The sequence below is a fragment of the Bos mutus genome, chromosome 4 (genome assembly GCF_027580195.1).
Source record: "Bos mutus isolate GX-2022 chromosome 4, NWIPB_WYAK_1.1, whole genome shotgun sequence".
Taxonomy (NCBI): Eukaryota; Metazoa; Chordata; class Mammalia; order Artiodactyla; family Bovidae; genus Bos; species Bos mutus.
In genome coordinates, this window is record NC_091620.1 from 85533256 (window position 1) to 85548503 (window position 15248).

A 15248-nucleotide genomic window follows, 5' to 3' on the forward strand; every position below is an offset into this window, starting at 1 on the left:
TATATACACTGGTTCCAAATAGGAAAAGGAGTACGTCAAGGCTGTATATTGTCACCCTGCTTATTTAACTTCTATGCAGAGTACATCATGAGAAACGCTGGACTGGAAGAAACACAAGCTGGAATCAAGATTGCCGGGAGAAATATCAATAACCTCAGATATGCAGATGACACCACCCTTATGGCAGAAAGTGAAGAGGAACTAAATAGCCTCTTGATGAAAGTGAAAGAGGAGAGTGAAAAAGTTGGCTTAAAGCTCAACATTCAGAAAACGAAGATCATGGCATCTGGTCCCATCACTTCATGGGAAATAGATGGGGAAACAGTGGAAACAGTGTCAGACTTTATTTTCTTGGGTTCCAAAATCACTGCAGATGGTGACTGCAGCCATGAAATTAAAAGACGCTTACTCCTTGGAAGGAAAGTAATGTCCAAGCTAGATAGCATATTCAAAAGCAGAGACATCACTTTGCCAACAAAGGTCCGTCTAGTCAAGGCTATGGTTTTTCCTGTGGTCATGTATGGACGTGAGATTTGGACTGTGAAGAAAGCTGAGCGCTGAAGAATTGCTGCTTTTGAACTGTGGTGTTGGAGAAGACTCTTGAGAGTCCGTTGGACTGCAAGGAGATCCAACCAGTCCATTCTGAAGGAGATCAGCCCTGGGATTTCTTTAGAAGGAATGATACTAAAACTGAAACTCCAGTACTTTGGCCACCTCAGGCGAAGAGTTGACTCATTGGAAAACACTCTGATGCTGGGAGAGATTGGGGGCAAGAGGAGAAGGGGACGACAGAGGATGAGATGGCTGGATGGCATCACCAACTTGATGGATGTGAGTCTGAGTGAACTCCAGGAGTTGGTGATGGACAGGGAGGCCTGGTGTGCTGCGATTCATGGGGTCGCAAAGAGTCGGACACGACTGAGCAACTGAACTGAACTGATACACATGTATATATATGCACATACACACCACAATATATACCACATTTCCTTTACCCATTCATTCATTGATAGATATTTAGGTTACTCACTACATCTTGGCTATCATAAATAATACTGCTATAAAACATTAGGGTATGTGTACCTTTCCAAGCTAGTGTTTTTATTTTCTTTGGATACATACCCAGGAGTGGAATAGCTGGATCATATGGTAGTTACAGTTTTAGTTTTTTAAAGAACTTTCATACTGTTTTCCACAGTTCTTGTTCTGTCCTCAGTTGTGTCCGGCTCTTTGTGACCCCATGATCTGCAGCATGCCAGACTTCTCTGTCCTTCATTATCTCCCAGAGTTTGCTCAAATTCATGTTCTTTGAATAGGCGGTGCCATCCAACCATCTCATCCTCTGTCATCCCATTCTCCCTCCTGCCTTCAATCCTTCCCAGCACTAGGGTCTTTTCCAATGAGTTGGCTCTTGGCTTCAGTTGGCCAAAGTATTGGAGCTTCAGCTTCAGTCTTAGTCCTTCCAAGGAATATACAGGGTTGATTTCCTTTAGGACTGACAGGTTTGATTTCCATGCTATCCACACGCCTCTCAAGAGTCTTCTCCAGCACCACAGTTTGAAAGCATCAATTCTTCAGTGCTCAGTCTTCTTTTTTTTTTTTTTATAGTCTCTTTTTTTTTAATTGGATATAGTTGATTTACAATGTTGTGTTAGTTTGAGGTATACAGCAAAGTGATTCAGATTATATATATATATATATATACATCTATATGTATATGTATACATAATACACATACATATATATAAACATGTATATATGTACACACACATATATGAGCATATATATATTCTTTTTCAGGTTCTTTTCATTTCCCAGTTATTCCAAAATATTGAATAGAGTTCCCTGTGCTATACTGCATGTCATTATTGGCTATCTGTTCTACATACAGTAGTGTGTGTGTGTTAATCTCAAACTCCTAATTTAACCCTCTCTCCCTTTTCATTTTTGGTAACCACAAATTTGTTTTCTATAACCATGAGTCGATTTCTGTTCTGTGGATAAGTCCATTTGTATCATTTTTAAGATTCCACATATAAGCAATACCATATGAGATTTGCCTTTGTCGGATAGACTTTACTTAGTATGCTAATCTCCAGGTCCACCATATGGCTGTAAATGTTCGCTGTAGCACTATTTATAATAGCCAAGACATGGAGGCCACCTAGATATCCATCAACAGATGAATGGATAAAGAAGATGTGGTATTACTCCACCATAAAAAAGAATGAAATAATCTCTCACTCTCTCAATCTAACCACAAAGGACAAAAATATGATAAAATATGAAAGAAAAATATAGTAAGAACCCAGGGGACCTTTCTCTCCCTGGAAATCATAGAAATTATCCCAATAAAAATTCATTATCACAAAGACTGTACTAGGAAACTTATACTCTTTACATCTTTCATGTTTGAACAATTTAGACATGGCTGTTAAATATCTGAATAAATGCTCCTCCTCACTGACAGAAAAAGGAAATTAAAATGCTTGAAGTCAATTTTACCCATGGAGCACTGGTGAAGCTGTAAGGAGAAATCACTTTCATTTATCAGTGGGACCCCTTGGGAAGGCAACTTTGCAACATTTATCGAATTTACAATTCAGGTACCATTTGACCTAGCAGTCTGCCCCTAAGAATTTATCCTTCAGATTTACTTACACAGATCCAAAATGACCTGTTTATAAAGTTATTTCTTGCAGCACAGTTTTTAATAGCAAAAGATGTTAATAAACATCCATCAGATGTTAATAAACGTCCATCCATTTAGGACCAGGTGGGCGCTGGTCCTAAATCATAGTTCAACCATGCAGTGGAGCACCACACATCACAGGAAGAATGAGAAGCTTTCAACATAGAGATGGAAGAAGTGCTGAGATCCATTGTAAAGAGGAATATGCGAGGTGCAGGACAGTTGATGCTGGATATTACTATGCCCATAAAAACTCTGGAGGAGAAATCTAAAAATATGTGTACTACTTACTCATGAATAAAATGTATTTTTAAAGATACACAAGAAAATGCCAGCATCCATTGCCCTTCAAGACTGGAGGACTAGACCCTCTCTGGTGCCTCTGGAATTTTTAACCACGTGACTATACCTCCCATTCAAAATTTTTTCTAAAAATAAAATAAAAAGAAATCATTTCTTTTAAATTGCTTTCCTTACCTTGGATGAGGTGCAGATAGACCAAGAGCAAGAAAAGCTATTTTCTTTACATATCTTCAAATTGTTTTCACAACCATGTATATATTTTAACATAAAAATATCCAACAAAGATTAAAAAGATACATTTTCTTTTGCAATTCCTAAAAATATTTTTTAACCATTAACAGAAAGCTATTGTGGTCCTAAATGTTTAAAAAAGCTAAACTGGCTATGTCAGTCTTCTTTATGGTCCAACTCTCACACCTATACATGACTACTGGAAAACCATAGCCTCGACTATACAGACCTTTGTCAGCAAAGTGATGTCTCTGCTTTTTAATACACTGTCCAGGTTTGTCATAGCTTTTCTCCCAAGGAGCAAGCATCTTTTCATTTCATGACTGCAGTCACCATCTGCAGTGATTTTGGAGCCCAAGAAAATAAAATCTTTCACTGTTTCCATGTTTCCCCATCTGTTTGTCATAAGTGATGGGACTGGATGCACGACCTTCCTTTTTTGAATGTTGAATTTTAAGTCAACTTTTTCACTCTTCCTCTTTCACCTTCATCAAGATGCTCTTTAGTTCCTCTTCGCTTTCTGCCATAAGGGTGGTGTCATCTGCATATCTGAGGTTATTGACATTTCTCCCGGCAATCTTGATTACAACTTGTGCTTCATCCAGTCCAGCATTTTGCATAATTCACTCTGCATAGAAGTTAAATAAGCCCAGCTTGAAGGATTTTGAGCATTACCTTGCTAGTATGTGAGATGAGTGCAATTGTGCAGTAGTTTGAACATTCTCTGGCATTGCCCTTCTTTGGGATTTGAATGAAAACTGACCTTTTCCGGTCCTGTGGCCACTGCTGAGCTTTCCAAATTTGATGGCATATTTATGCAGCATTGTATCAGCATCATCTTTTAGGATCTGAAATAGCTCCGCTGGAATTCCATTGCCTTCACTAGCTTTAGTAATACTTCCTTAGGCCCACTTGACTTCACACTCCAGGATGTCTGGCTCTAGTTAGCTGCACTAATTTACATTCCCACCAACACTGTACTAGAGTTTCCTTTTCTCCATTTTTGCCAACATTTGTTATTTGTGACTTTTTTGGATGGCAGCAATTCTGACTGGTGTTGAGGTGATATATCCTTGTGGTTTTGATTTGCATTTCTCAAATAATTAGCAATGTGGAGCATCTTCCCTGTGCCTTTTGGCCATCTGTATGTCTTCTCTGGGGGGGAAAAATAATGTGTATACAGGTCTTCTGTCCATTTTTAAGTTGTGGGTTTTTTTTTAATATTGCGTTTGTCAACTACAAATTGGCACTTGCCATGGCTGCTTGCCATCTGCCTCTACAAGGATTAAACCGTGTGCTTCTGCTGCTGATCTTCAACACCTCCAAAGGAGTTCAGTGTGGAGAGCAGAAATGATGCACTCTGTCCTCTGGGAAAATTGGCAAGATAGGTCTCCAGACAGATATTCTCAGGAGCTGATTTTATGAGCTCAGTTCTTGCATCTCTTCATATCTAGAAAAGTACTAAAACCCTTCATGGTGACACTATTCCTCGTGACAAGTGAAGGGTTCATAAGACTAGTAGAAAACTCCTGGAAAAATATGGCCTTGATTGCACGTATTCTCCCTTCACCAAAATCACATATATACTGACCTTTCCCCCCTGCCTCTTTGGAGCAGTTTCTCATAGCTATCTGAGGTGCTGTCTCCCAGATTGCAATCCTCATTTTGGCCCAAATAAAACTTAACTCGCAACTCTCACATTGTACATTTTTAAGTCAACAAATTGTATGAGCTGTCTATGTATTTTGGGTACTAATCCTTTCTTGGGCATATCATTGGGATACATTTTCAATCAGTAGGCTATTTTTCACTCCAGTATTCTTGCCTGGAGAATCCCATGGATGGAGGAGCCTGGTGGGCTGCAGTCTACGGGGTCACGAAGAGTCGGACACAACTGAGTGACTTCACTTTCACTTTTCACTTTCATGCATTGGAGAAGGAAATGGCAACCCACTCCAGTGTTCTGGCCTGGAGAATCCCAGAGACGGAGGAGCCTGGTAGGCTGCCTATGGGGTCACACAGAGTCAGACACAACTGAAGTGACTTAGCAGCAGCAGCAACAGGCTATTTTTCATTTTGTTGATGGTTTCATTGCCTGTCAGACCCCAAGGCTGGAGCGTTTACTATGTAGCTGAAACCACTCACTCTTCAGGGGGATCTCCCAGCTTGTGATGTCTCCCTCCTCTTCTGTGTCCCTTCTGAGGGGCACAGGTCCATACTGACCACTTCTCTTCCCTTCCTAATTGACTCCATGTGACTCTTTCTGTTACACCCCTGGGTGCACACAAGTCCTTCTACCAGCCTCCAGTTTGTTTTCAGTGAGAATCGCTCCACATGCAGATGTATTTTTGACATGTTCATGGGGGGAGGTGAGCTCTGCATTGTCCTACTCCACCATTTGATCTCTTCCTCCTTCTCTTTCTTGATCATAACGGGTTTCAGTTGTTTTCACTTGTGATCACAGTCCTTTCATATGCCTCCTTACTATTTAATGTTATAAGAACATGTTTGATTTTAATTGAGTTCTATTGCCTTTTTAACCTATATATGAATTTACATATTATCTGTCCCTAAAGGGTGCAGAGAACAGAAATAAACAAGGAACTCATTTAAACAATGGTTATTCTCTGGCTCTTAATAAATTAAAATGAATAGACAACTGTTTTGGCTTTAACAGTCCTTCCCCAACTACCAAGAAAAGCACTACACTAGCAGCCAATAGATCCAATGACTTTGATACGGAGATTTTAATTAGAGCCTGTGGAAGAAATCCCTGGTGTGCGCAACCTCTGAAAGCTCTCAGGACAGAACTGTGAAGCATCCCTTTTGTGAGAGACAGTCTCCTCAGAAGCTACACTTAGAAAGAAAATGAATTTTGGTTTTGAAGGAGGATTTCACAAAATGATTTTGGACTTATCAACTACCCAAGCAGTTAAATGTGGTTAAAAGTTGTAAGAGAGAAAGGAGGAGGATTTTCCTCTAACTCATAACATTAACAAAGACAACCTTATTTGAGGAAAGATGAGTCATTAAAAAGAAGGCACCAACAACTTGCAGATCAGTTGAGTTCCCAGATAAATGTGCTATTTCCCTCTGTTTACTGTGTTTATTTGCAAATCTCTGCCCATGAAGGACGGGAGGAAATGACAAGATAAAAGCATGATGACATAAAAAGAACAACAGAATCAGGCAATCACCCCATTGTGACTGCCACGCTATAGCCACGCATACAACCAGGCTTCTCAGTGTTTCCTACTGCGTCGAGTAAATGGGTTTGATGGGAGGATCCCAAATGTGCAATGACATCTCCATTATCAGAGTAAAAATGGTTCCCTCTGCTTGTTTTCCAATAAAGCTTTTAAAAAAACTTTCAAACCTTTTTAAATCTTTCCAGATAAAACTAACAGCAATTTCTCATGTTTCTGAAAAAGTACTCTGGACATAGTGCTTAGGTCTAAATGTTTCCCAATGAAAGGAGAATCTTCGAGTCCTCTAACCACATAGGATCATGATTAGGGGTTTGGGAAGCCTTTTAGGTAGAAACTGGAGAGGCATCTATTTAGGGATATTAGTGGTCGACTGTGTTAGCAATTTCTTCTTTAGCCAAGGTACAAACTGCACTAGATAATCTCAAAAGTCCACTCCAGCTCTCTGATTTCATCTGCCACAGACATCATGCTGTTAAGTTTTCATTGAAAATGTCTCACATCCTCCAGACACTTTGTGGAATTAGAAACCAACTGCATCTGCCAGACCAAACAGACAGGCTGGAGTTTCCAACTGCAGATTTGTGGGCGGTCCAGGATGTTTGCTGCTCCTTCTACGTTGCATGTGAGATCCACAGAGAACACACAGTTCTCCTTTTCTCTGGCCCCTTTCGCTTTCTGTGAAGACATCCTAATTTTTTTCCCCAAGGCTGGGGATCTTGTGACATGTTTCCTGGTCACCAAGACACGGAGCCCCAGTCAACATCACTACTGCTAAAGTCGCCTTTGCCTGGTTTGTAAGGTTATTGACCAAGAGAGAATTCCAAGGGACAGCACCCTTTCTGAGCTGGCAAATTCTCTCCATAGTGACTTCTTGGTAAGCATATGAGATTTCACAGGGCAATTGCCTGGTTAGTACCTTTCTTTCTCTCCTGGAGAATTTAAAGCTCAAAAAAGAAAAATGCAAATTAAATCCCCTTCAAAAGTAGCCTAAGTAAATTTGGCTCTGTTAACATTTCTTTACTGTTAGTAGGAAATCTTTAGTCAAACCTACAGCTAAAAAAAATATTCTGATTATTTCCGTACAAGCTTCCATTTCTCATGTTCTGATCGCAGAGCGCCCCCTTGTGCCCTGATGGGAAATTCAAGACTCAAGAAAGAATGAAAGATCAGCACAGGTGGTTCATACTTGGTAAAGAATCCACCCACCTCCATGGGTTTCCTGGATGGCTCAGCGGGTAAAGAATCTGCCTGCAATGTAGGATACACAGGAGACATGGGTTCAATCCTTGGGCCGGAAAGACCCCCCCTGGAGAAGGAAATGGCTACCCACTCCAGTATGCTTGCCTGGAAAATCCCATGAGCACAGGAGCTTGCTGGACTACAGTCTATGGGGTTGCAAAGAGTCAAACATGTCTGAGCAACTAACACACAGGCAAGCAACAGCAGGTGTATATTCAGTCCTATTAAATGTGCACACAGCACACTTAATTCCAAAAAAAAAAAAAGAATCCACCTGCAATGCAGGAGACCCTGGTTCAATTCCTGGGTCAGGAAGATCCACTGGAGAAGAGATAGTCTACCCGCTACAGTATTCTTGGGCTTCCCTGCTGGTTCAGCTGGTAAAGAATCTGCCTGCATTGCAAGAGACCTGGGTTTGATCCCTGGGTTGGGAAGATCCCTGGGTTGGGAAGATCCCCTGGAGAAAGGAAAGGCTACCCATTCCAGTATTCTGGCCTGGAGAATTCCATGGACTATTCCATGGGATCTCATAGCGTCGGACACGACTGAGCGACTTTCACTTTCACTTTTCACTCTGAGCACATTTAGGTTGTGAGGTTCAAGCAGTTCCCTAGAGCAGCAGTCCTCAAACTACAGGATGCATCAAAATTAAAGAGTTTTATGAAAATATGAAAGAATCCACCCTGTAGACCACAACCTTTTAATTTAGCTTTTCAGAAAATTAAAATGCAAAACAAAATGTGAGAATCTGTCTCAGAAAAAAAAAATTTCCAAAATGGGGGTTAAGATCAATAGTTCTCAAATTTTAACATGTCAGAACTGCCTTGTGGTTTTATAAATATTCTGGTGCTTAACATTTGGAGATTCTTTCGGTTTCAGTGAAGGCCTAAAAATCAGTTTTACAATAGACACTCCAAGGTATTCTGCTGTCTCTGATCTTGGGAAATCCTTGCAAAGATAGTCAAGTAGAAAAAACTGCCTGAGGTCAAAGGAAAAACTTAACTTTTCTTCTTTTCATAAGGAAAAAGCTAGTTTCTAGATGCCATCATTTAACATCATGAGACTATCATTTTCTCATTACATGAAAACATCAGAACCCACCTTGGGAGAGTTAGAGTGGTGCATTTTCTAAAGGACAGTGCTTGACTTCAGTAGTATTATCTGCTTAAGTCATGGAGGCTCCTGAAGGAGGCCTTAGAAGTCATTCATGTGGGCTCCCAGAGGCTAGACCAAGAGAACTGAGCTGATAGGTCCAAAAAAGGACCTCAGAAGTGCTCTAGTAAATAAAACAAGTGTCTGAACTCAAAGCAATATGGTGAGATATGAGACCATAGTGAACAAATCTCTGGATACACCTTCTCAAAAAGAAAGTGTGCTCTGCTGCCCCAACTCCAGCTTGGATGCTGGCCCAGGGATCCTCTACTACATGATGCCCTTGAGCTCCAGGCTCCCTCTGTTTCTTTCAGTTTTATTATTTTCTGTGCTCATCATATTAATATCTCACCTTGAACAGGTGAAGAGAAAAATTAATGAAACAGAGTTGGTAAGAGGTGAATGCTGGTGTGAGTTTATGCCCAGAAATGAGCTCAAAATACCATGTTATCACTGTAATTATTTTTTAAGATACCCAAGTAACTGAATCAATGCTTCAACCACTGATTTCCAATCCTGATGTAATATAAGCAGGATTTATTAAAATCTCATAAAAGTTACAGTGAAAGTAACAAAAACAAAATTAAGTCAATCATTTTTTAAATATACATTTTTTGCTAGCTTGATGGATAAAAATCTGCAAATTAAATTATAATCCAAAGGTACCTTAACCCTAAAAATATTAGAAATAAATAATCTACATAGTAGACAATGAATAACTATACAAAATAAAAATCAGGAGACACTATGAGAGCATTTTTTAAGTTTACAATCTTAAATTCATGAAATTGCTTAGTTTCTCTTACTGTTTCCAACCAAAGTGGCTGTATTAATCAGATCTAGACTGTGGACAGCTAACAGCTCACTTGGTGATTTCCCCACCAGTCATTAGAGAACTCAAGAACAGGAAACTCATCTAACCTGACCTTCATCCCTCATAGAGAAAGAAACTATGACAAAGAGGTTAGATTGCTTAATCTAGGTCACCTAGATAGTTCCTTGCTGATAAAGAACTATAATCCAGGGCAAGTCTTAATCCAGCTCTTAAGAAAACTGACACTAGATAGTGAGACTCAATCAAATGATACAACAATATAGTTATATATTACTTAAATAATTTTCAAGATAATTAAGACACGCAGGCAAACAAGATGAGAATCTGTCATTGAGGAGACTGAAAGTGCTGAGACTCGCAAGGACCTATACCTCTTAACAGGCAAGCAGCACATCTGGAAAACAAAAATCTACAGATTCTTTGTTCCCTTTCTGCTTTACACCCATAGAGAATGTGTTTTAAAATAGCAAGGTTCTGGAGAGTTGTGCTTCCTGATAAATACATACATGAAGGAATCATATTGAAATAAGACTACCTGGGGACAGAAATGGCTCCCGCTCCTGGTTTAGCAGGATTACACCTCATTTTCACAGCAGTTGATCGGCCATTTACACAAGAGGTTGTAGTTGTAGAAGACCTATTAGAAGGCAAAGGTCACTTCACAAAACAAATATGACACAGGCTTCAAAAACAAAAACATTCTGTGTATAACTGCTCCTATGCTCTATGAATAAATGAAAAAATGTATCAAAGTTCACCAATTCAGAATTTTAATATAGACTTAGTTCATTTACTTTCACTGACTATGAAAAGCTGCCTGCTCCACAGGTAAAGTGATATGCTATCATCAAAGGATTAATAGAGCTATTGTAATTATAATCAAAATTATAATCAAAAGAATTTTTTAAGGTATTAGAGGTCATAGTGACTTAGGCTGATGTTTTGATGTGTGAATTACAAATAATTACTGCCTAGACAATGAATAGTCTCTTTATTGCCTTATTTAAAAGATTATATATATGAGAAAAATTACATAATGCTTTCTAAATATTCCATGTTTCCTATTTTTTACTAAGTCTTTCATTTAAGAACCAACTACTGATTATCTATTCAAAATAAGCTACTATGTTAGAAACCCTGAAGTGATGTCCTTATGATTAAGAAAATAATCAAAAGAAGCAGCATGTTCACTTACTTATAAAAGAAATGCACATCTGGTATTTGGCTTGGTGAAACTGGGAACATATCTTCTTTTATATTAATATTTTGTAATGTGGTTTCAACTGTTACTCCTAGATGACAATGAAAAAGAAACTATTAAGCAATATGGGAAAATTAGGTTTACTTAGTCTCTATATCTAAAGAGAAAATAGCTTTACTTTGAGGCTGTCATTTTAACTAGAAATATCATATAAAATTAATGTATTATGTAAGAATAATAAACCTTACAAGGTTTCCAGAATAAAAAATACTCTACTCCTTAACTTTGCAATTTTGCTTTAGTCACTTTACTTCCCTGATTCTTATGTCCTGAATTTGTAAAATGCATGCAATAATTTAGGTGGTCTGCATAGTCCCTTCTAGTTTTAACATTTCAACAATCTATGATTATAACTCTCAGCTTCTTGTGAGTTATGTTGAATGAGCTGGGCTACTTTGCTAATGTAGCTTTTCATCCATTCACATTCATTATAAACACATTTGACAAAATAAAATTTTGTGTGCCCTAAATATTTCCAGAAAGTAACTTCAAATTTTATCTAAAAGCAAGGCATTCCCCACCCATCAACCCCATGCAAAATGATAGCCGAGTCAAAATGCAAGCAATAACAGCAACCTTTGTTCTAAGAGTTCTGATGCACAAACTCAGTAACTGTCCTTGGTGCTGAAAATTATAGCAAATGTCCTTGGTGCTAAATTCTTCTGGAGTCTATCAGTGGTACTGGAGTGGGTTGCCATTAACTTCTCTAGGGGATCTTTCCAACCCAGGGATCAAACCCAGGTCTCCCACATTTCAGGCAGACGCTTTACCATCTGAGCCACCAGGGAAGTCCAGAGTCTATAACTGCTACTGCTAAGTCAATTCAGTCGTGTCTGACTCTGTGTGACCCCATAGATAGCAGCCCACTAGGCTCCTCTGTCCCTGGGATTCTCCAGGCAAGAATACTGGAGTGGGTTGCCATTTCCTTCTCCAATGCATGAAAGTGAAAAGTGAAAGTGAAGTCGCTCAGTCGTGTCTGACTCTTAGCGACCCCATGGACTGCAGCCTACCAGGCTCCTCCATCCATGGGATTTTCCAGGCAAGAGTACTGGAGTGTGGTGCCATTGCCTGGGTCTCAAATCTAGCTGCAGATTAGAATCGTCTAAGAAGCTCTTTAAATTGTTAGATTATCATATGCATTGTTAGATCCCTAATCCTACTCCAGATATTTTAATAAACCAGATCCTTAAGAATAACTAGTTAGGGACCTGATTTTTTTTAAAGTTTCCTATACTTTCCAGACCAGAGATAGAAAGGGCAGATGGAGAATAACATTTAGCACACTCACTCTTGCTGTTTGTCACCAGATTTCCTCTGGTATGAGAAAAGATGATAAAAGCTGGTGACAGATATGATTTAAGTCTATATTGTGTTTGTTTACTCTTCTTCTTTTGCTCACAGTTTGGGAGGTTATTATTTTACCTCAAAAATTCCTAGAAAATCTGATGAAAGACACAGATTGCCAGAGAAAAACATGTCATATGAATTAATACATAACTCTGGAAGCTTCTACTACTCATTAAGAATGATCAAAAGATCTTACTTGTAGGGAGTTCTAAACCATGTTATAAAGTGATGACTTAGAATTATCTGTGGGTTTTAATCACCTATGGTAAGCACCACTGCAGAGACAAGTTATCAGTACCATGATTTTAAACAAATGCATGCATGAATATATGAACCAAATGAAACTTACCCAAAAATGTATCTGCCAGAATGATGGATTGTGATGATAAGGCTGCTCGGAAACCCTTACTTTCAGAAGGAATAATAGTTGACTGGCACACAAATGCTCCTACCAAATTCGTGTAATCATCTGACCCTGCCACCATTTCCTTTACTGTAAAGTCTGTTATATTGTTGGTACAGACAGCCAACTTCTTCCCCTAGGAAAACAAAGTCAGAAATAAGTTTTTACTGAAGGTAAGTTTCTAAACTGGATCTCAGCTTCCTAGTGATTCTAGCAGAGCATTGGCTCTCTCCTCACCACAATTCTGATTTCAGGGATCTGGTGAGGGAGCACAGGCACCAGTATTTTTTAAAAGCTCTCGGGTGCTCAGTCACTTCAATCATGTCTGGCTCTTTGTGACCCTATGGACTATAGTCCACCAGGCTCCTCTGTCCATAGCATTCTACAGGCAAGAACACTGGAGTGGGTTGCCATGCCCTCTCCAGGGGGTCTTCCTGACCCAGGAATCAGACTTCCATCTCCTGCATTGCAGGCAGATTCTTTACCCAATTCCAATGTTCAAACAGGGTTGAAAATCTGACATTCTAATGAATATAGTGATTCAAGGCTGCACTGCTCCCCCAACTACAGACTTCATTTGTGCTGGGTGAAAGCCACTTGACTTAAGGAAATATAAGTCATCTATGAAATCTTCAATTCTTCAGACAACACTGCATACAAAGGGATCGGAAAACTGCTGGTGAAAGTTTTAATGCCAAGAAAAAAAACTTGCTCTTCCTTCTCCTGAATAGGCCTGTGTGTGGCAGAAAAGTATTGTCAAGTCTAAAAAAGAAAATATAAAAGTCTAGGACAACATCTAAATTCTAAACAGTTGGTCACTATAAGTGTTTTTATTCACCTACTCTTAGACTCAATGATGTGGATCTGCTCAAGTTCACAGTATGTTGAAAGGAATACAGGAGCTTACTTTTTTAATCATTTGGAGGATAGTTATAAAACTGGGAAGACTTTAATTTTTTTAATATAGTATGTTTAAATATACTATAGTTCCACTAAAAATCACTTTAGCTTACTCTATAATTTCTGTGAATAAATGTATAAAGAAAAAGAGAAACACTATTTTACTGGTCTTAGATGTAGAATGTGCACAGATGGGCATAAAGAACAAAGATTTCTCTTTCTTAATGCAGCTAGCAATCTTAACCTACAAAATGTTTTCTCTCCACCAAGCCTGCTCACCACAATACAGGTGCAATATATTTTTACTAAGCTTAAATTAAATTGTTGAGACTAAAAGATAAACAAAGAGAAAGAGCAGAGAGAAACTACTGAGGAAATGAATAAGAGAATAACAGTAAAAGAATTAGAATAAAAAGGAAAGAAAGAGAAGGAAGACAGAAGAGAGAAGACAAAAGCTAAGTCAGTGGCCATACAGGAAGGAGATTGAGAAGTGTGATATACTGGGTTGGCCAAAAAGTTTGTTTGGGGTTTTCTGTAACATTTTAAGAAAATGCTGGAAAAACTTTTCAGCCAACCCAATATAATGGAATTAATCTTCTTCACTGCTTTACACAGCATTTAACACAATAGGTATGTAACATATAATTATACATTCAGTGAACTTAGTGACTAATCAAGTGAGTGTGCTGGACTGCCCCGTGTAAAATCAGGATAGGACAAATGTCACACCATGTAAAAATGTATAGATCTTTCTGTTTGAAAACCTCTGTAGTCATGAGATGTCTTTTTATTTCCTTTGTACAAAGTTTGGCACAGCAGTTCAAAATGAAGACAATAGGAGTTAATAAGGGAATAGATATGGAGAAAATGAATTATACTTTCAACTTAGCTAAGGGTGAATATATACATCCCAACTCCAACCTTGTATGCCCACAAAATTATTGGATACAGAGTCCTGTAACTCTCCCTTTACCAGTATCAATTAACATTCTACTTCTTCCCAAAGAAAATTAAATCCCCATAATCTATTAGCAGAGGCTACCTCATCAACTGACACTTACCCCCTGCTTATTTCCATTTTGTTTTTGGACAAACTTCCTCTGAAAAGTCTTTTCTTTTTAACATAAGCAACAGTAAAACTTTCTCAAACCTTAACTTTATGCCTAAGAAACAGGTGGGATTGGCAAGTCTGAACCACCTTTACAAAAGTGAAAGACCCTCAAAGCCCTTACACCATGGCTTCAAGCTTTGGGGGTTCAGCTGACTGGATAAGTGCTTTGATGGACTGAGAACCAGACAAGGATGCTCCTGGTGGAGAAAACTGCCAACATGCCAGAAGGCAACAAAGGATTTAAGCTGTCAAAACTCACTTTCTGACATTTGGCTGTTAGTTTCCATAGAGATTTTATTGGTCCACCCACACAGAAAACAACTCAATCAGAGCTGAAACCTGGCCCCATCTCACCTTGCCAGAACTCACCTCGTGCCCACATAAACTGATATTGAAGAAATGGAAGTACTTTGTTCCTTTGGAGGTAAAGCTGGGACCATTCATTAAGGAGCCCACACTGCTGAGGTTGCTGAAGTCATAATGCAAACTTTGATTTTCTTTTTCATGGTAGAAAAAGCAGTCACTGTAGCACACTGAGTGGTCCTTTGACCACAAACATTAAGAA

At 38.9% G+C, this 15248-nt stretch overlaps 1 protein-coding gene across 1 annotated transcript in view; it reads right to left on the reverse strand.

Moving 5' to 3' along the window:
• The window catches only part of ELAPOR2 (endosome-lysosome associated apoptosis and autophagy regulator family member 2), a 223755-nt gene that overhangs the window by 22711 nt on the left and 185796 nt on the right, over positions 1 to 15248 (reverse strand). The window contains exons 15-18 of the mRNA XM_070369712.1: positions 15053 to 15226; positions 12619 to 12808; positions 10857 to 10953; positions 10197 to 10298 (exon numbers count right to left, since the gene is read on the reverse strand). Of these exons, the coding sequence (XP_070225813.1) occupies positions 10197 to 10298; positions 10857 to 10953; positions 12619 to 12808; positions 15053 to 15226 (563 nt within the window). The remainder of the gene's footprint in view (positions 1 to 10196; positions 10299 to 10856; positions 10954 to 12618; positions 12809 to 15052; positions 15227 to 15248) is intronic.